This window comes from Chrysochloris asiatica, unplaced genomic scaffold, assembly GCF_000296735.1.
Source record: "Chrysochloris asiatica unplaced genomic scaffold, ChrAsi1.0 scaffold00002, whole genome shotgun sequence".
NCBI lineage: Eukaryota > Metazoa > Chordata > Mammalia > Afrosoricida > Chrysochloridae > Chrysochloris > Chrysochloris asiatica.
In genome coordinates, this window is record NW_006408520.1 from 51,118,450 (window position 1) to 51,140,788 (window position 22,339).

A 22,339-nucleotide genomic window follows, 5' to 3' on the forward strand; every position below is an offset into this window, starting at 1 on the left:
AGTGAGGTTGGCCCAGGATTGGACATTGTTTTGTTCTGCTGTGCATGGGGTCACTATGAGTTGGTTCCGACTCGATGGCACCTGACAACAACAACAACAATATGTATGTGAATGTTGGACAATGAATAAGGAAGATCATAGAAGAACTGATGCATTTGAATTATGGTGTTGGAGAAGAATATTGAAATATCATGAACTGCCAGAAGAACAAACAAATCTGTCATGAAAGAAGTACACACAGAATGCTCTGTAGAAGCCAGGATGGTGAGAATGTGTGTCTCATACTTTAGCTATGTTATCAGGAATGATCAGTCCCTGGTGCAGGACAGCATGCTTGGTAAAATAGAAGGTCAGTGAAAAGGGGAAGACCGCCAATAAAATGGATTGGCACAGTGGCAGCAGCATTTGTTTCATGTGTAACGACAATTGTGAAAATGTGTAACGACAATTGTGAAAATGGCAGTGTTTCATTCTTTTGTGCATAGGGTCTCTATAAGTTGGAACTGACTCAATGGCACTTAATAACAACAGCATATATGTTATATGTAATTACAATTTGCGGTGTCTCTAAATTGTGGTCTGCGGTATAGGGTAAAAAAACTGGACTGCTAAACATAAGGTCAGTGGTTCAAGTCCACCAGCTGCTCCCCTGAAGAAAGATGAGACTGTCTGCTTTTCTAAAGATTTACAGCCTTGAAAGACCTATATAGGGCCATTACAAGTCAGAACTGACTCAATTGTAATTAACAACAGCACAACAATGTATAAATTTTATTGTTTCATTACATTTATATTTATTTAAATTGAATGTACAAGCTAGATAGTAATTTGTTGTTGTGTACCATTCAGTTGATTCCAACTCATAGCTACCCTATTAGACAGAATAGAACTCCCTATGGAGTTTCATATGATATCATCTTTACAGGAAGGAGCTCTGGTAGCATAGTGGTTATGAATCAGGTTGCTAATCTCTCGGTCAGCAGTTCAAAACTACCAGGTGTTCCGTGGGAGAAAGATGAGGCTTTCTGCTCCCATAAAGATTTACAGCCTCGGAAACCCTGTACAGGGTTGCTATGAGTCAGAACAGACTCCACAGCACATAACAACAACAACTATCTTTACAGGAGCCGATCATCAGTTATTTTTCTCCCTGGGAGCTGTTGGTGTGTTTGAACCATTATCAGTCAAGTACTTAAATGGTGCTTAAATCACTAGGGAATACATACATATGGTGTCTAATATGTGTTATATTAATAGAATGCATAACCAAACAAACTTTGAAAATTCCTATCTAAACAGTCACATTTGTCTCACATTTAGTTTATGCTAATGCTTTTTACTAGTTTGCTCTATTAGTATTCATGTATTCATTCATGCAACAAACATTAATTGCAGGCTTACCTTGTGCCAATATGAGGCTATGTGCTGTAGCTGCACAGAGATATAATAGTGGTAAAAGGTACAGTAGAAATTAATTAAGTGTTAGAATAGGAACATACAGACTGAGCCTAGAAAAGAAGGGAATACTGATAACTTTTGTGGGATCAGGAGATGCTGAACAGATGCCTCACTATTTGAACTGGATTTTGAAGACTGAATAGGAGCTCACTGTATAAAAATATGGGAAAGAAATTCCATAAAGCAAAGACAGCAGGTATGAAGCTACAGAGGTGTGAAAGGACCTAATAGAAAGAAATGCTCGCTGAGTCCAAACTTCCCAGCCCAATAGAAGGTGTGGCAGGAAGTGACACTAGGTTGGGGCTGTTTCTGGAGAGTCTTTTCTTCCCAACTAAGCTTTCAGTGTAACTGATAAAATGTTTTCCAGTGGGAGCGTGAAGTAAATGAACAGAGTTTTTTAGAAAGGTGATGTTGCTAAATATGTGAAAGATGGTTTAATGAAACTAGCAAATATTGAAGGTGGGAGGTCTATTAGGAAGTTTTGCCAAAGGATATGAAGTTACAGTAGTATATACAACGCTGGAGAGATGCAGTTGTCTCTAGAGATCTTGAAACGAAAGAAATGAAAAGATTTAATCTGATGGTATGAGGAGGGCTAAGAATGAAGAAGGAGCCCACATCAATTCTTTTTTTGTGTGTGGTGGTTATGTATGTGCTTGGGAGTTGGTTCTGACTCATAGCTACCCTGCATAGTGTTTTGTTTTTTTAATGTTTTATTCTGAATTATGTGATAGTTTACATGGGAGAACATTAGCTTTACATTCATCCTATCGTATATTGTTTTAGTGCCCTGGTTACAATCCCCTCCATGCATCATCAACCAACCAAAGGGTATACCCTGAAAACCTGCCCTGTGGTCATCAGCACACAGGCCCTCTCCCTTTCTGGGTGCAGAGTCCCCAGCCACTCCATCTCTCCATGTCATCGTCTCTGCCTCCATCTCTGGCATCACTGTTTCTCTGGGTAGGGTCCCGCACTTTACTCTTGTCTCCTGATGGTCCCAGGGACCTCCGCTTCTGAACTACAAAGTCAATCACTCCCCTCCTTTTGCTACAAAATGCCCACCTTTACATTTCCAACCTTCACAGTCAGTTCTGATAGCAATTATTCCCAATTGTGCCACATGAATGCCATCTACATCTCCTTTCATCAGCCCCTCCCAGACAGATTGGACATCACTCAGTGGAGATTCCACCACATCAACTCTTGTCAGTACTTTGCACATCATGAGAGATCAGGAGCAATAACATGGACAGGAAATAAACCTTCAAGTGGAAGAACATCTGATGGCATGGCATCGTGGAAGCCAGGAGGTCACCACTGAATGGCTGAAAAAGATGAATGTTAGAAAGAAAAAACTAGGTTTTACTCAGAGACAAAAACTTTGCTGGTCTTGGTGAAAGTGATTTTAAAGGTAATGATGTGAAGAATGGTAAGCGTGGCTGACCGAAGTGAATTCGAAAAAAGTGGAAGATGCAAAAAGAGTTGATAATCGATTTAGTAAAGTTTAGTGATAAGTAAGAGAACAAAGAAGGTGAGAGAGAAGAAAACAAGTGTCAAGAAGGAGTTAGATGATATTTAGATAGAGAATGATTAAGGATACAGAATCTCAAAGATAGCAGAAGGGGATCAAGAACAAAGAAAAATATGTTTTCAAGGAGCTAATAAGTGATTGATAAACAAAACACCCTCAAACATGACTGAGTGATTTAAAATTGAATTGTAAGTAGATTATTTTTATGTGAGGTTTATTTTTAAATCATAAAACTAATGGACAAGCACACATATGGACTTGACCAATTGAATTGCATTTCTGCACAATTCTGTATCTTGCTTTTTGTCTACTTTACATGCATTTTCCAGTTTTTTTTTAAACCAAATCCTTATGGAATTTATTTTAATTATTATGTTCTGTTCCATCGTATGAATGTACCAAATGTTTCACCATTCTCTCCAGTGTTCATATTGTGCCTGAAATTTTGCTATGATTTAAAAATAAAATAAAGGTTTCATCTACATATAACATATATTTTATTACTCAGAGTATTATCCCTAGATTAGAAGTGAAATTTTTCTGGTTAAAAGGTATGGACACTTTTAACTGCCTACTTTATATCGTTGTTGTTATTAAGTGCCATCAAGTTGTTTCCAACTCATAGCTACCCTGTATAGCATTTCCAAGGTGCACCTGATAAGTTCAGCCTGTCAATCTTATGGTTCACACCAACCTTGTGGAAGAGTGCTTATCCTATGCACCACATTAGGAATTATTTTTCCAAAGAGTTGTTAATGATTTATATTTCCACCTGCATATTTATGCAGGTAATTATTCTTCATCTTAATAATAGCTGGGGTATATTTAGTGACTAAAACTTACTGTTGGGATTATTTTCCTCTATAAATTCTTTGCTGTAATTGATATGATTCTTTTTTCTGTTCTTTTTTGTATGCTTAGCGTTACCATCAACTTGAAATAAAAAATAAACTGGAGACCTTAGCTAAGAAGGAGCGAGTTCAGAGATTTAAGGTAAGTAGCTACACAACTGTCTATTATTTCATAATATTATTTTTATCCTTTTGAAAGCCAATGATGCTATCCTTGAAGTTCCTTGTGGCACTTTACTTTTGGATAACTCATCACTGAAGTCAACTTATGATTCTTCCAACCCTGATTTTGCCTGCCATCATTACAGAATATCATGACAAAATTGGAGCTGCTTGTGGAAAATAAATTATAGAAAGACACAAACCTTTCAGATAAAAACTTTAAAATATTCTTGTTTTAAATTTTCACTTATAAATTCATGATTAACAGATAGAGACCAAAAAATTTTTTTTTTTTTTTTTGTCTTAAGACAAGTACGAAAAAAATTGATGGTGATGTCATCAACATGATGGAAAACTATGAATTTTAAGAATTATATGTTTTCATATGACTGTTAGTTGTTAGGTGCCCTTGAGTTAGTATTGGATCATAGCCACTTCATGTACAACAGAACGAAACACTGCCTGGTCCTGTGCCAATCTCACTATTATTGCTATGCTTTAGTCCATTGCTGCTGCCACTGTGTCAGTCCATCTCATTGGGATCTTCTTTTCCATTAACCCTCCACTTTACTAAGTATGATGTCCTTCTCTAGGCACTGGTCCCTTCTGATAACATGTCTGAAGTATGAGGGGTGTTGTCTGGCCATCCTGGCTTCTAAGGAATATTCTGGGTGTATTTCTTCCAACACAGATTTGTTTGTCCATCTGATAGTCTATGGTACTTTTAGTATTCTCCTCCAACACCACAACTCAGATGTATCAAATTTTCTGCAGTCTTCTTTATTCATTGTCCAACTTTCACATGCGTATGACTACTACCCTTGAAAATATGTGGTGGGAAAGGACCACTGTAGCAAAGGAAAGCATACAGGGCTTTTCTTTTTTTATTTGGGGATTGGGTGAAGGTTTGCATTCAACATTTATACTTATTTTCTTTTCTGACAAAGGTTGCAAACTTCTCAATGTTTAACAGCACTCTTCCTACTTCTCCCCTAGATTTTTTGTTTTCATTTGTCCTTCTTTCCTGCTCCTTTTCTACCTTCTGAGTTTTGCTTTTGGACAAATGCTGCCTTTTTGATCTTGATGGCTATCTTTGGTCTTCATCAGTAAGTGCTTTAAGCCCTCTTCACTTTCAGTGCTTTAAGTCCTCAAACTTTTCAGGTTGTATCACTGACATATTGCAGGTTGCTACTGAATCTTCCTCTAGTCCTGGTGCAATGTTCTTCATATAGGCTAGCTTCTTATATTATTTGCTTAGTATACAGATTGAATAATTGTGATGAAAGCATACTATCTAGATGTGCACCTTTCCTGATTTTAAACAACACAGTATCTCCTAGCTCTGTTCTAACAACTTCCACATGGTCCATGTATAGGTTCTGCTTGAGGTATTCTGGAATTCTTACTCTTTGCAAAGTTATTCACAGCTATTTATTATCTAAACAGTTGAATGCCTTTGCATAGTTTATAAAACACAAGTAAACATCTTTCTGTTAAGATCCATCTGACATCAACAATGATTTCCCTAATTCCACATCCTCTACTGAATTGCATTTAAATTTCTGATAACTCTCTCTCTGATGATGCATCATTGCAACCATTTATTAGATAATTTCATCATTCTAGTGGGTTACCTTTATTTTGATGAGCACAAATATGAATCTTTTCCAGTTGGTTGGCCAGTTAGGTGTCTTCCTAATTTCTTGGCATAGTCTTGAGAGTGCTTCAAGTGCTGTATCAGTTTGTTGAAACATTTCAATTGGGGTTCCATCAATTCCTGGAGCCTTGTTCTTTTGCTAATGTCTTCTGTGCAGCTTGGACTTCTTCCATCAATACTGTAAATTCTTTAAAAAAAAACTTTTTCTAAACTTTTTTTGTGAATTATGAAGGTTTACAGAGTAGATCATCGGTTTTACATTAATCAAATGATATACTTTGCTTCATTTCAATGATGGCAGTCCCCTTCATGTAACATCGGCTGTCCCACTTTCTCCCTATGACTGTTGTTTACATACAACCTTCTTTTCCAATACTTCTGAATTTTCTCCTTAGGAAAATGCTGCCCTATTGATTTTGAATGTGTGACCATTCCATGATATTCATAACTCACTGGTGTTGTTGTCTGCCAGACATAACTATCTGTTGCTTGGCTGGAATTTGAGCCACAGAGGTGAATTTAGTTCCAGACCTGAAGGAGTCCTCCCACAACTCTTCTGGTCTTTGGTCTTTAATGTTTAATTTATCAAATCTGTTCTTCAGATGATCTCTAAATTCAGGTGGGATATATTCAAGGTCATATTTTGGCTCTTGTGGACTTGTTTTCATTTTCTTCAGCTTCAGTTTGAATTTGCATATGAGCAATTGATGGTCTATTTCACAATCTGCCCCTGGCCCTTGTTTTGACTGATGATATGGAGCTTTTCAATCATCTCTTTCCACAGATGTAGTCAATTTGATTTCTATGTATTCCATCTGGTGAGGTCCATGTATATAGTGCTCTCTAAAGAAGGTATTTGGAATGAGCAAATCATTGGTTTTGCAGAATTCTATCATGAAATCTCCAGCATCATTTCTATCACCAAGGCCATATTTTCCAGCTACTGATCCTCTTTGCTCCCAACCTTTGCATTCTAATCACCGGTAATGATCAGCACATCTTGATGAATTTCAGATTGAAGAAGTTGGTAGAATTCTTCTATTTTATCCTCACTGGCTTTAGTGGTTGGTGTAGAAATTTGAATGATAGTTCCTATATTGTTAAGTATTTTGCTCACAGAATCCTTCAATATTTCAAGTTGAGGCTTGAATTTTGTTATTCAATTGTTTCAGCTTGATAAGTGCTAAGAATGTTTTTCCCTTTTGCTTTTCTAACTCCAGGTCTTTGCAAATTTCATTCTGAAACTTTTTTTTGTCTTCTTGAGAAGTCATTTGAAATTTTCTTTACATCTTTCTTATTTCATCAATTCTTCCTTTCACTGTAGTTATGTACATTGAAGAGCAAGTTTCAGAGTCTCTTCTGACATACATTTTGGTCATTTCTTTCTTTCTTATCTTTTTAATGAACTTTTGTTTTCTGCATTCATTCATGATATTCTTTTTTCTTTTTTTTTAAGCTTTCATTGTGAATTAAGTGATAGTTTACATGGGAGAACATCAGTTTTACACCATGGTTTCATAGCAATGATTACAATTTCCTTTGTGCATCACCATTCACAAAATAGTATTTGCTTCTATTCTCTCTGTTTTTTTTTTTTTTGGAGGGGTGTGGGATGTACACAAAAACACTCAGGAATATATAATCATTTAAAGAACCAAAGGGTACATTCTGCAATACTGCCTCCTGGCTTCCATCACTCAGTCTTTCTCTTTCCATGAGTCTAGAGTCCTTATCTCTGCCTCCATCTCTGGTGTTGCTGTTTCTCTGGATAGGGTCCCACACTCCACTCATGCTCTTTTCCCTTGATGGCCTTAGGGTCCTCTGTTCCTGGACTCCCCCATTTTTGGTACAAAACTTCTACCTTTACAGTAATGACAGTCACAATTAGTCGTGATAACAATTACTCATTATTGAATCATAAGATCTTATCCCCATCTCTTTTCACCAGACCTGTCTAGATAAGATGAAAACTATTCAGTGGGGACTCTACCTTCCCCCACACACTCTGAAACTAAACTCCTCTTGAAAACTTGTAAGCTAGTCACTTCATGCCTTTATCATCCCCTCAATTTAGGTTGCCAATGACTAAGTTGCCCATCCCTATCTACCCTATATACAAAGGGGATACGATTAATACTTGATGTGATGTATGTTATTCTTAATGTCATCCTACAACTAGTTTTGTCTTCAGTCATTAATATTCAGTTGGTCAAATCTGTTCTTGAGAGGGCTTCTAAATTCAGGTGGGTACTCAAGATCTTGGACTCCTAGTAGTATGGTGCTGTAGGATAAGCACTAGACTGTGACCACAGATTGGCAGTTCAAACCCCACTAGCTGCTTCTCAGAAAACCATGTATAGGGTCGCTATGAGTTAGAATCAACTTTACGACACTTAACAACACAACAACTATACTCAAGGTGTATTTTGGCTTTTGTGAGCTTGTTTTAATTTTGCACAACTTTGATCTGAACTTGCATATGATTAACTTGCAATTAATGATTTATTTCTGGCCTAGTTTTGACTGATGTTATTGAGCTTCTCTAGCCTCTCTTCCTACTGATGTAGTCAGTTTGATTTCTGTGCATTCATTCTCAGAGATCCATGTGTATAATCATCACTTATATTGTTGAAAATGGTATTTGCAATGAATAAGTCATTGCTTTTGTAAAATTTTATCATGTGATCTCCAGTATCATTAATATCACAATGCTATATCGTCCAACTATTGATCCTTCCTCTTTATTTCAAACTTCTTATGCCAATCACCAGTAATTCCAATGCCTATAGACTGCATGTTTTATCAATTTCAGACTGAAAATATTGGTAGAATTATTTAATTTCTTCCTCACTGTCTATCTCAGGCTGAATTTTCTAGAGAAGCAAAACCAGTTAATGTGTATATATATACACACACACACATATATGGAGTCCTGGTGTGGCACTGTGCGTTAATGAACTGGATTGCAAAGTCAGTTTGAACCACAATGTCAGCAGTTCAAGCTTACCAGCCACTTCTCAGAAAACTTCTCAGAGTTTACTGTCAGTAAAATGGCTTACAATTGTAGAGTCCAAGGTCCCCAGTGGAAGAGAGAGAACAAGTCTTTCCTGTATGTCCATTATATTGGGAGCAGGTCATACCACTCAGGAAGCATCCCTTTAATTGGTTGGTTGCTCATAGCCACTCATCATAATGTGAACGATGCCAATATTAGGTTTTATCACCATGGGAATAAGCACATTTAACTGCTAAACCATGGAAATCCTCAGATAGTCAAGTTGATACAGGACCCTAACTATTACAGCTTATAAGTGTCAACTTGACACCTATAAACTATATGCATAATCTCTAAATACAGAAAATTGTCAAGTCATACTTGCACCTAACATGAGAAAACTAAAACATGTACAACCAAAAATGAACTGGCTCCATTTGCATTTTATATGTCACAATGAATGAAGCAAAAAATTTGCTGCACACATACAAAACAAAACAAAAAATACATTCATTGAAATTTCCAAAGGGCAAGCCAGCCTCCTGCTTTTAGGCACACAGCTTTACTTAGTCCATGAGCCTATAACAGCAGTTGTTCTCTTTCCATGGCTCTCTGCCTCTCCTATCATTTCTCATGTCCCTGCTTTTCCAGGCAGGGATCCCATGCTCCAATCATGCTTTTCCTTCTTGATGGTCCTGTGATCATCTGTTCCTGAAATGAAAGATTAAGTACTCCTCACATTTATTTACATATCTTCTATAATTAATTTTGACAATCGCAGTTAATTCTACTAGCGATGACCCACAATTGAAATAATAAAATCTTATCAGTGTCATCCCCCGCACCCCTTTTCACCAGACCCATCTGAAAAAGTGGAAAACTGTCGTCAGTGGGAATTTTCCCTTGTCCCCTCATTCTAAAACTAAGCCAACCCATGAAAATTTGTAACCCAGTCATGTCATGTCTTTACCGCCCCCATTTTTGATAGCCAGTATCTAAATTGCTCATTCCTATTAACCAAGTCCTGGTGTGACTCTGTGGGCTAATGCACTGAACTGCAAGGTTGGTTTGAACCAAAGGTCAGCGGTTCAAGCTCACCAGTCCCTTCTGAGAAACCCTGTACAGGGTGACTATGAGTAGGAACTAACTCTACCTCTATGGCACTTAACAACAACATCAACCCAGTACACTAAGAAAATAAGCATGTTCCTTGATATGAAGAAACTTCCATTCCAGCTGGAATTTTGAACAACTCGTTACTATGGGTCGGAACCAACTCGATGGCACTTAACAACAACAACAAGCATCCATAAGCAAAAGTCCAGTTCAATAAATTGCAGCAATTGACACTTGTTCACAGTACCAAAACTCTTTCTTTATCTGGTCAGGTTCAGGTTAGCACAGCCCTAGTTATTCAAGCTAGGTCAAATGGATACCAGCTACAAATTTGGGAGTTCACACACACCTCCCTACACTTTAGAAGAGCTGGCCCCTTCATGCTCAGCATAGCCCACAGGTGCTAGGGCATTTTCCTTGGGCTCAGGAGTTCACACAACTCCCTAAGCTGCAGACCTGCCTCTCTGGTAGTGTAGTGGTTACAAGTTGGGCTACTAACCTAAAGGTTGGTAGTTCAAAACTACCAGCTGCTCCACGGGTGAAAGATGAGGCTTTCTGCTTCCATAAAGATTTACAGCCTTGGAAACACTGTGCAGGGTCACTATGAGTTGGAACCGATTCCACGGTACTTAACAACAACAATCTTAGCCAGTGTCTACATAATTGTATTTCCCTCAGTTCCAGTTACAAGTAAGCCCAGGTGGTCACCAGTGATCATACTGTTTGCCAGTTCCCTTTAACTTTCAGTCCTAAAAGGCGATTTGCCTCCTTGATAACTCCAAAGCAAACAGCTTGCTTGAAACAAGCTTTTTTTTTTTTTTGAAATAGTCCACTTTTTTCTCTGCTTCCTTTCACTGAAGAATTTCCCTGTTCTCCCAGCAGTTCTGGGTTGGTCTGCATGTCTTTTCAAATGCAAATGTCCCAATTTTGAAGGTTCTGGGTGGGGCTCAGGATTATACCTAAAGACCCAAGGCTCCGTACTCTACAAAGGCTTAAAGCAGAAAGTCTATTATCCTTCTTCGCCTGCACATTCTAACTCCCCTTTTAGCAAATCCAATCACGTATAGGCTGAAGGTGGGCTTGCAAATTCTCTGTAATCATAATTTCCAATATTCATTTCTATCACACATGCATATCTATTTTACAACAATAGGCAAGAGAAACAAATATCCATAAGGCAGTCAAATGCATAACACTTTTAAAACCTTTTAAAAGAACTCAAGTTCAATCTTTTCTTCTCCCTAGGACCAACCCCATTCATATGAATATGGTCTTGGGCCTCTGTTGTTGTTGTTGTTAAATGCTGTTGAGTCAGTTCTGACCCATAGTAACCTAGTATAGGGTTTCAGAGGAGTAGCTTGTCAGCTTGAACAGCCACCTTGAGGTTCTAATGACTTTGAAGTCCAGTGCATTAATCCACAGTACTACACCAGGACTCCTTGGGCCTCTGGTGGTGGCTATGTGCCATGGATTTGGTTCCAACTCATAGTGATCCTGCACAGCGTTTCTGAGGCTGTAAATCTTTATGGGAGCAGAAAGCCTCATCTTTCTCCTGTGGAATAGCTGGTAGCTTCGAACTGCTGACCTTGAGCCTTGAGGTTCATAGCCGGGTAACCACTATGCTACCAGAGCTCCTTCATTGGGCCTCTAGCAAGGTGGATTTCAGTAGGCCCTGGCCCACTATCAGCCATCATGTTTATCCAGGATGACATAAGTTCCAGGCAACTCCAGTAGCTGTCATTCTCCCCTCTGCTGAAGCAGTTTATCCCCTATGCTCCTTTCAGCCATTATAGGTAACAAAATCCAAACTAACCATCTAAAAACAAAAGTTTCACTTCCCATGCTTTTTGGTTCTTTCTCTTACAAAACCTCATACTGATGAGAATGGAGCCATTGCACTGAATCTCACTCCTAATACCAGCTACTTAAACTAAGTGGGGAGCAGGTCTGACTTCCTCTGACTCCACAAGGGGAAAAGAGGACCAAATTAAAAATCAGTCCAAGACCAATTCCTATGAAGTAGAGGTCAGACATGCCAGCACCCTATATCAGTGCCTTTAAAATTAGCAATATTCTAGTACCAATTTAGAAAACTCATCCTTGTGATTTTGTTTCTCTAGAACTCTACTCTTTCAGTATCACGTGTATTAAGCTGAGTTTTCTAGAAAAGCAAAACCAGTGAAACATTTATATATATATATAATGTTGTTGTTACGTACCCTCGAGTCTGTTCCTACTCATAGTGACTCTGCATAGGGTTTGCTAGGAGTGGCTGGTGAGTTTGAACCACCAACCTTGCCATTTAAACTAACCTTGTGGCCCAGTGTATTATTTTGTAGTGCCACACCAGGATTCCATATGTGTTTGTGTTTATTATCAAAGAAATGGCTTGCAGTTGTAGAATCCTAGGTTCCCAGCAGAAGAGAAAGCAAACCCTTCCTTTGTATCCATTATATTGCGAGCAGGCCACACCAAGGAAGAATCCTTCAGTTGATTGGCTGCTCATAGCCACTCATCATAGAGTTAACTATGACTGTATTAGGTTTTATAACCATAGGGATAAATATATCTCAACTGCTAAGCCTTGGGGATCCTAGACTAGTCAAGTTGACACAGAACCCTAACTATTACACTGGGTTTAGTTGTTGGTTCATAACTTTTAATAATAATTACATTAACTGGTCTTTCTTGTTTTTAAGACCCTATGCAGGGTTTACAAGGACTTACTGGTGAGTTTGAACCACTGACCTTGGGGTTAGCAGTCCTGTGCTTATTGTACAGCATCACACCAGGACTCCAGTCTTCCTTGTAGGCATATAGATATTATTCTGTCACAGATAGCATTTTATTTTAAGATCGATCTTGAAATGTTCATTTTGATAATGATTGTAACACCATTCATTTTCAATTTGTCATTCCTTGCATAGTAAACCATGTAATTGTGTGATTCAAAATGGTCAATAACTTCCCACTTCAGCTCACTAATGAATAGGTTATCAATTTTATGTATTCAATTTCATTTTTTACTTCTAATCTTCTTAGCTTCTCCCACATGCCAATTATCAGTGGACGTTTACAGCTGTTTCTTATTTTGAGCCATGCCCCATCAACAAATGAAGGTTCTGAAAGTTTTGCTGCATCCACATTATTAAAGTTGACTATACTTTGAGGATTAAGCTCTTCCTAAGTTGTATTTTGGTATTTTGAATGCATTTCAAACTGAGGCTTTCCAACTTGAAGGACTCATCTTCTTGCACTATATCTGAGAATGTTTCATTGCTATTCATAAGGTTGCTGTTTTGTTTTTTTTCCCTCATCTCTCAGAAGCAGACTCCCTATTCCTTCTACCTTGAATATATCCCATCTGAATTTAGTAACTGTTTTAAGAATGTTGTTGTTGTTAATGGTTCTGACCCATAGCGACCCTGTATAGGGCTTCTGAGGAGCAACTGGTGAGCTTGAACCGCCGACATTGTGGTTCAAACTGACATTGCTGTCTAGCACATTAACCCACAGTGCCACACCTAGACTTGATATATTGAACACTAGTGACTGAAGATCAGAGAAGTTGTGGGCTGAGATCAAGAATATCATACATGAAGAAAGCAAAAGCTCACTAAAAATGCAGGAAAGAAAGAGAGCCTAAATGGATTTCAGAAGAGACTCTGAAAATTGCTCTTAATATAGAGAAACTAAGGCTACTTTAAGAAATAATATAGAAATGAACAGAAAATTTCAAAGTGCAGTTCTAGAAGACAAAGTAAAATATTATAATGAAATTCACAAAAACCTGGAGTTAGAAAATGAAGAATATGCTCAGCATTTCTTAAGCTAAAAGAATTGAAAAATCCAAGCCTTGGGTTGCAGTATCAAAAGATGCTATGGACAATATATTTAATGCTGCAAAAAGCATGAGTAGAAGATGGAAGGAATACGGAGAGTCACTCTACCAAAAAGAATTGCTAGACATTCAACTATTTGAGGAGGCATCATCTCATCAAGAATGGACGTTATTGATGGAAATTTCACTTATATCATTGGCAAAAAAAACAAGGCTCCTAGAATTTATGGAATAACAATTGAAATATTTCAACAAATTGATATAATGCTGGAAGTACTTGCTATACCAAGAAATTTGGAAGAGAGCTGCCTGGTCAATTGAATGAAAGAGATCCACATTTTTACCCATTTCATAGGAAAATGGCCCAACAGAATTTGGAAATTACTGTAAAATATCATTAATATTATTTAATAAAATTTTGCTGAAGATCATTAAAAAATAGTTGCAACAGTTCATTGCTACCAAGTCAAATTCAGAATAGGAAGTGGAATAAAGGATATCATTGTTGACATCAGATGGATCTTAGCTGAAAGCAGAGAATACCAAAGAGATGCTTGCGCTTTATTTGCTTTGCAAAATCATTTCATTGTGTGAATCATAAACTATGGCTGATGTTGCAAAGAATGGGAATTCCAGAACATTTAATTGTGCTCATGTAGAACCTGTACATAGACCAAGAGGAAGCCATTAGAACAGAACAAGGGGATGCTGAGTGGTTTAAAATCAGAAAAAGTGTATGTTAGTGTTGTATCTTATTCAATCTGTATGCTGAGCAAATAACCCAGAACCTGGACTGAAGAAGAGCACAACATCAGATTAGAGAAAGGATCATTGACAGCATGCAATGTGCAGACAACACAATCTTGCTTGCTGAAAGTAAAGAAGACTTGCTGATGTAGATCAAAGATAGTCTTCAACATGGATTACACATCAATGTAAAGAAAACAAAAATCCTTACAACATGACCAATAAGCAACATCATGATAAATAGAAAAAAGGAAGAAGTCGTCAAGGATTTTGTTTTACTTAGATCCACAATCAACACTTATGGAAGCAGCAGTCAAAAAAGCAAATGTGATATATGGGGCACTTTTGTTGCAAAAGACTTCTTTAAAGTGTTCCAGAGCAAGGATGTCCCTTTGAGAACTAGGGTGGACCTGTCTCAAACTGGTATTTCCATCATCTTATAGGCATGTGGGTCCTGGTGTGGCACTGTAGGGTAAGCACTGTACCACAAATTGGTTAGAGCTATGAGGTTGACGATTCAAACTCATCAGTCACTCCTTGGAAACCCTATTCAGGGTCACTATGAGTTGGAATCAACTCCATGGTACATAACAACAACAATAATATATTCATGTGAAAGTTGAGCATTGAGTAAGGAAGAATGGAGAAGAATTGATGCATATGAATTATGGTGTTGGTGAAGAATATTAACTATGCATGGAATGCTAGAAAAAGGAACAAATCTGTTTTGGATGAAGCAAAGACAGACTGCTCCTTAGAAGTGAAGATGATAAAACTTCATCTCACATACTTTGTACATGTTATCAGGAGGGACCTGTCCCTGGAAAGAGACATCATGCTTGGTAAAGCAGTGTTAGCAAAAAAAGAAGACCCTCAGTGAGATGGATTGACACATTGGCTGTAACAATGGGCCCAAACATAGGAAAGATTGTGCGGATTGTGTAGGTGGTGGTGTGCTGTGGAGTCTGTTTTGACTCATGGCAACCCTTGAATGGGTTTTCAAGGCTGTGAGTTTTTACAGGAGCAGAAAGTCTCTTTCTCCTGTGGAATGGCTGGTAGTTTCGAACTTCTGACCTTTAGGTTAGCAACCCAACTCCTACACCAACTTTCCTTTCCATATAAAGTTGGCGATTAGGTTTTCCGTCTTTTAAGAATAATGATTCAATCTGTATTGGATTGCATTATATCTGTAAAGGCCATTTAAAAATTTCTTGTTTGGTTTCTAGTATTGCATTTGATGTCCTTCCATTGCTGTGAACTTATGAAATACATAAATTTAAATCAAGAGTTGAGAGGTTCAATTGGGCAAATTGGAAAGGTTTCCATTTAACTTGACAGTTTTACTCAATTTCTTGAGCCATTCAAGCTCACATTTGGTCTTAATTTTCTGTGCAGTATTACAAATGTGGGGCATAAACCATATCTCACTAACTGAAAAATATTTTTAAAGCTGTTGTGGAATAACTGGCCATATAAGACGATAACTTTTCTCTTTAGCCTGGAAGACTCAAATCTGCCCATTCTATCATGGTCAAAAAATAATCATGTTACAAAACTGTTGTTATATAGCAGAAGATAGGTCCGTTTTTCAAGATCAGAGAATTTGGTGTTTTCAAGATCAGAGAATAGAGACTTGTGGTTAATTCAACTTTGCTGATGTTGTCCTATATTAAAGACTGAGTGGTAGATTCTGTAATTTATCAGCTGAAATGTTGATGAAGAAAAATGGTTTCTGGAATTGAAGGGTACACAGCATCACCTGAAGCAGTATCAGCGATTGCTTCTATACTTATTCCCCCTCATTCTTACAACCAGACATATGAATCTAAGTACAGGAGCATTTGAAAGTTCATTCTAGACTCTCCAGTTCCTCCTGGATGATTTTTATACATACAGAGATATGTTTTAGGTTCATTTTATTTATTATACTTGATTACAGTGCATTTGTTTTTTTTTTCTTTATGGCTTTAATTATTTTCTATTTTTATATTATATCATGGTAGCTCTGATGGCTCTGTAGGATAAGCACTAGATTACTAACTGCAAGGTCCACAGTTCAAACCCAATAGTCACTCCAAGGGAGAAAGATGAGACTTTCTACTCTGGTAAACATTTAGCTTCAGAAACCGTATACCTGGTCACTATGAGTTGGAATCTACTCGATGGCAGTGAGTTTGGTTCGGCAAACTGTGTCCATAACATTTTCCATGAATCCATTTTTAAGTGTACAATTTAGTGGCATTCATTGCATCCATTACGTTTTGTAGCGTTCACTACTATCTACTTCCTAATTGTTTTCATCCTCCCAAGTGAAAACTATGTGATTAATGTTTAAGGTAGAAAAGTAATACTTCTAGTATTCTCTTCTGATTGGTTTAGGGAAGAGTTTTGTGCTTTGGATAGCAGTTTATTTCAGAATAAGAAATATATTATTGTTAAAAGTAAGGGTATACTGGTTATGTTGCTATTTCTTTGAATCCAGCATTAAGAACACTCAATTATCTGCCCTTCACCACCACGCCTAACCCCACAATAAATCAAAACCAAACCCACCGCCATATAGTCTATTCCAACTCATAGTGACCCTCTTTAGAGTTCCCAAGACTGTAAATCTTTACAGGAGGAGACAGCCTTTTTTTCTCCTTTAGTGCCACTGGCAGGTTTGAACCACTGACTTTATGGTTAACAGTCCAGTGCTTACCATACAGCACCACCAGGGCTCTTAACAGATGTGGAAACTTTTCCTGATTATTATGATATATAAGCTTAGTAGTAACATTTTTAAAGGAATATGAAAGGACTTCTTTAGTCATAGAGTATCTGTAATGTGGCAGGTACAAGTTAACCTAATTCACTAATTATAAATCTATTCTCTGTATCACTTTCCTTTTCTAGGGAGAGCCCACCAGACGATCTATAGAACACAACATATCAATCCTGTCTCCCCACCCACCAGTTGGTCAGAAGAGTAAACTAGGTCATACTGTTCTGGACGAAAAAGGACATTCCAGTCCCTTAACATTGGTGAGTCATACTAAATACTCTTTCATATACTATCTCAACTAATTAATTTATAGTTTTTAATTAGTCTCAGAAAGATTGCCTTCTGGGAACATGTTTGTATGATTCTGAAAATCCTACTGAATGGAAACCATCATTTATTTGTTCACTGGGTTTCTGCTGAAATGCTGCCCCCCAATCAAATCCATTGCATGTGTTATTGCTAGACTAGTTGTCCTGAAGTTCAGATTACTTATGCCCCTTACATATCCCAGTATTTTCAGCATATCAACTATAGAAAAGCCTAGATTTTTCATTTGACATTTAAGACCCTAAACCACATATCTTCAATTCAGTGACCCCTAATATTGCTCCCCACAATTACCCTTTAGCACCCTACAAAGTAGTGAATTTTAACCACTAGTTGTCCCATGCATGTTCTATATTTTGTGACCTCTAGATATTGTTCTCATTTCCTCTATTCCCACTTTATCTATATTATTTATACACAGACATTCAGAGGCACAGTATATTGGTCCACATATTAATACTTGAGGTTTTTAAATTAGAAGAATGTGCACATACTCCAAGATAAAAATAAATGTACAGAAATTCTATTTAAAGAAATTGCACACTGACATTTTAGTCCTGCTCAATTCATTTATAATCTAAAGGAGGTATTTGCTTGAAAGAAGATAAGGAAACTTGAAACAATAACATATAGGAAAAGATTTGTAAAATATTTGCTGTAGGTTTATGATAGTTTAAATTGTAAATGAATTGTTTGATCGTGTCTTTATTCTTGCTTTGTGTAGGCTAATATATTTCCTTTTATCATGCACATTTTTTTATACTGTACAATATTTATAGAGAAATCATAATGCTTTCAGATTGAAAAAGTAGGCTCATCATATAGAGTGCCAAGCTTTGTCATTTTTCAAAAGCTAAATATGTTTTCATATTTCTTGATGAACAGCTCAAGTTATGAAAAGCAACCATATTTTCTTTGTTGTTGCCATTTTTCCAGGTTTTATTTGAATACACACACACACACATGCAAAGAATTCCTTCATGAGACAGCAAATTCACTAGACTCTCCAAAGCTTAACCCAGGAGAAACAAAAGAAACATTCAAGTGCTGTTTTCTATCTTCTCACCTGTTTCAGAGAGGAAAAACCCTTGAAATGCTTTCTTTTCAATTTTCCAGCTGAACACCCTCAATAAATAGTTTATGATACATCCAGGAGATCTTAATGTGGCAGGAGTGAGAAAGTAATTTAAAAATTACAGGAAATACTGACACTAACACTTCAGAAGCATTTCCACCTGCTAAGTCACAGGCCCTCACTTGGCTAGCCCAGTAATACTTCTCCACCATAAGGAATACCTACTAAGGTCTTGGAAATGTAGTTCCCATTATATAGAAATTTTGTTTTACTTTTTGTCTTTCCAAACTTTACATCCATTAAATTTGACTCCTGACCTCTAAGTGCCATTGAGGTGAAGATAATTATCCTTTGGGGATACCAGCATATATTTTTCTTTTGAGATTTTTGAGTGGATAAGGAAAGCATCCTGTGAATAGTTGTTGTGTTTTGGTCACTAATTGCTCCTAAACTTTCAAAATAGCATATAAGCTTTTAGCTGTACCATTCCCATTAAAACTGCAGAAAGTCATTCAGCTAATTCTGCTTGGAAAATTCACCCCAAGAGATCTTCTACTAAGAATTAAAAGTGCTCAGATAAGCTGAGCAATTACCAGGTAGTCAAATTCAGTTCACATTCTGGTACAGATTTGAGAGTGTTAAACTACAGTGCCTTATTTATTACAAGAAAATATACTATGAACAATTTAAAATACAGCAAATTTAAGGTAGCGTCATATGTGCACTAGAACAGTTTGTAGCTCACAGCTGCTTGTTAATGGCACAGATTTGTTTTTAGAGGTAAGTGTAATCAGTTAAACATCTGACTGCCACATTCATCTAACTGAATGATATCTGTATGCAAATGTGGGGAAATAAAATTTGAAGCACAACAGTCAATAGATCATGTTCCAATTTACAGTAGCCCACTTTCTTGATAAGGAGTTCTGGTAGCGTAGTGGTTACGAATCGGGCTGTGAACCACAAGGTCAGCAGTTCGAAACTACCATCTGTTCCGCGGGAGAAAGATGAGGCGTTCTGCTCCCGTAAAGATTTACAGCCTCGGAAACCCTGTACAGGGTCGCTATGAGTCGGAACCGACTCCACGGCACTTAACAACAACAACAACTTTCTTGATGTCCTGTATCAGATTATCAGTGGTTTGCATTCAGTTGGATTATTTCACAGTTGTTGTTAAGTGCTATTGAGTCAGTACTGACCCATAACGACCCTGTATAGGGCTTCAGAGGAGCAGCTGGTTCAGACCGACATTGCACTCCAGTACATTAACCACAGTTCCACACATTAGAGAGCCCTAGAACGTATTTATTTCATAGATTTCAAAAGAAATCTGTTGGGTAATCTGACTCGCCATTCAGAAATCGCTAGTGTAATTTCTCTTGTAGGTATTAATTTTTTTACATTTAATATGCACTTATCCACCATTTGTCTGTCAGTTTGATAGACAAGGTGGCTTGTGAGTTGCTGTGATTCTGGAAGCTATGCCACCGGTATTTTATATACCAGCAGGGTCACCCATGGTGGACAGGTTTCAGATGAGCTTCTAGACAGAGACAGACTAGGAAGAAGTAGTGACAAACTACTTCTGAATATGTAGTCACTGAAAACCTTCTGAATAGCAGAGAAAAACTGTTAGATATAGTGTCAGAAATTGAGCCCCTTAAGTTGGAAGGCATTCAAAATGCTACTGGGAAAGAGTAGCCTCTTCAAAGTAGAGTTGACCGTGATGATGTGAATGGAGTAAAACCTGTGGAAGTAAAGTCCACAGGACTTTAATTTGCTGGTGGGGCACAACTCAAAATGAAGAGAAACAGCTATAAACATCCATTGAAAATCAGAACATGGAATGTATGAAGTATGAATCTGGGAAAACTGGAAATTGTCAAAAATGAAATGGAACACATAAACATCTTAGGCACTAGTGAGCTGAAATGGACTGGTTTTGTCAATTTTGAATCTGACAACCACATGTTTTACTATGGCAGGAATGACAAATTGAAGAGGAATGGTATTGCATTCATTGTCAAAAAGAACATATCCAGATCAGTCATGAGGTACAACTCTGTCTGTGATAGGATAATATCCATGTGCCTAAAGGGAAGACCAGTTAATACCACTATGATTAAAATTTATGCACCAACCACTAAAGCCAGTGAGGATGAAATAGAAGAACTCTAACAACTTGTTCAATCTGAAATTGATCAAACATGCAATCAAGCTGTATTGATTATTACTGGTGATTAGAATGCAAAGGTTGGGATCAAAGAGGAAGGATCAGTAGTTGGAAAATATGGCCTTGGTGATAGAAATGATGCTGGAGATCACATGATAGAATTCTGCAAAATCAATGATTGGTTTATTTAAAATACCTTCTTTAGACAGCATAAGAGATGACTATAAACATGGACCTCTCCAGATGGAATACATAGAAATCAAATTGACTACATCTGCTGAAAGAGATGATGGAAAAGGTCCACATCATCAGTCAAAACAAGGCCAGGGGCAGACTGTTGAACAGACCTTCAACATGTAGTCAATTTGTATGCAAATTCAAGCTGAAGCTGAAGAAAATGAAAACAAGTCCATGAGACCCAAAATATGACCTTGAATATATCCCACCTGAATTTAAAGATCATTTGAAGTACAGATTTGATACATTAAACATTAAAGACAGAAGGCAAAGAAGAGTTGTGGGATGACATTAAGAAAATCATACATGAAGAAAGCAAAAAGTCATCAAAACAAGAAAGAAGGAAAAGGTCAAAATGGATGTCAGAAGAGCACTGAAACTTGCTCTCCAGCGTAGAGATGCTAAAGCAAATAGAAGAAATGAGGCGGTACAAGAACTGAACAGAAAATTTCAAAGATCAGCTCGAGAAGATAAAGCCAAATATTACAACAAAATATGCAAAGATCTGGAATCAGAAAACCAAAAAGGAAGTACATGCTCAGCATTTCTCAAGCTGGGTGTCCTGAAGAAAAACTTCAAACCTCGACTTTCGTTATTGAAAGATTCTCTGGGCAAATTATTGAATGATGCAGAAAGCATCATTCAGAAGAAGATGGAAGGAATACACATTCACTGTAACAAAAGGAAATGGTTGATGTTCAACTGTTTCAAGAAGTAGCACATGATCAAGGACCAATGATACTGAAGGAGGAAGTCCAAAGTACATTGAAGGAATTGGCAAAGAACAAGGCACCAGGAATTGATGGAATAAAAATTTAAATCTTTCAAGAAAGTAATGCAGCACAGGAGGCACTCACTCATCTCTGCCAAGAAATTTGGAAGACAACTAACTGGCTGACTTTTTGGAAGACATCCATATTTGTGCCTATTCCAAAGAGGGGTGACCTAATGGAATGCAGAAGTCATCGAACAATCTCTTTGATATCCCATGCGAGTAAAGTTTTACTAAAGGTAATACAGATATGGCTGCAAGCATACATTGACAGAGAACTTCCAGAGGTTCAAGCTGGATACAGAAGAGGTTGTAGAATGAGGGATATCATTGCTGATGTCTGATGGATCTTGGATGAAAGCAGAGAATATCAGAAAGATGTTTACCTGTGCTTTATTGACTCCGCAAAGGCTTTTAATTGTGTGGATCATGACAAGCTATAAACAATATTGTGAAATACGAGTATTCCAGAAAACTTAATGTGCTTATGAGGAATCTGTACATGGAGCAAGAGGCAGTGGTTTGAACAGAACATGGGGACACTGGATGGTTTAAAATTAAGAAAGAAGTGTGACAGGGTTGTATTCTTTCCCCATACTTATTTAATCTGTATAATGAGCAAATAATCCA

The 22,339-nt window shown here is 37.4% G+C and overlaps 1 protein-coding gene across 1 annotated transcript in view; it reads left to right on the forward strand.

The window, feature by feature from the left end:
- Positions 1–22,339, forward strand: part of LOC102816137 (chromosome unknown open reading frame, human C1orf173) — a 274,956-nt gene that overhangs the window by 131,306 nt on the left and 121,311 nt on the right. The window contains exons 5-6 of the mRNA XM_006831089.1: positions 3,914–3,985; positions 17,257–17,385. Of these exons, the coding sequence (XP_006831152.1) occupies positions 3,914–3,985; positions 17,257–17,385 (201 nt within the window). The remainder of the gene's footprint in view (positions 1–3,913; positions 3,986–17,256; positions 17,386–22,339) is intronic.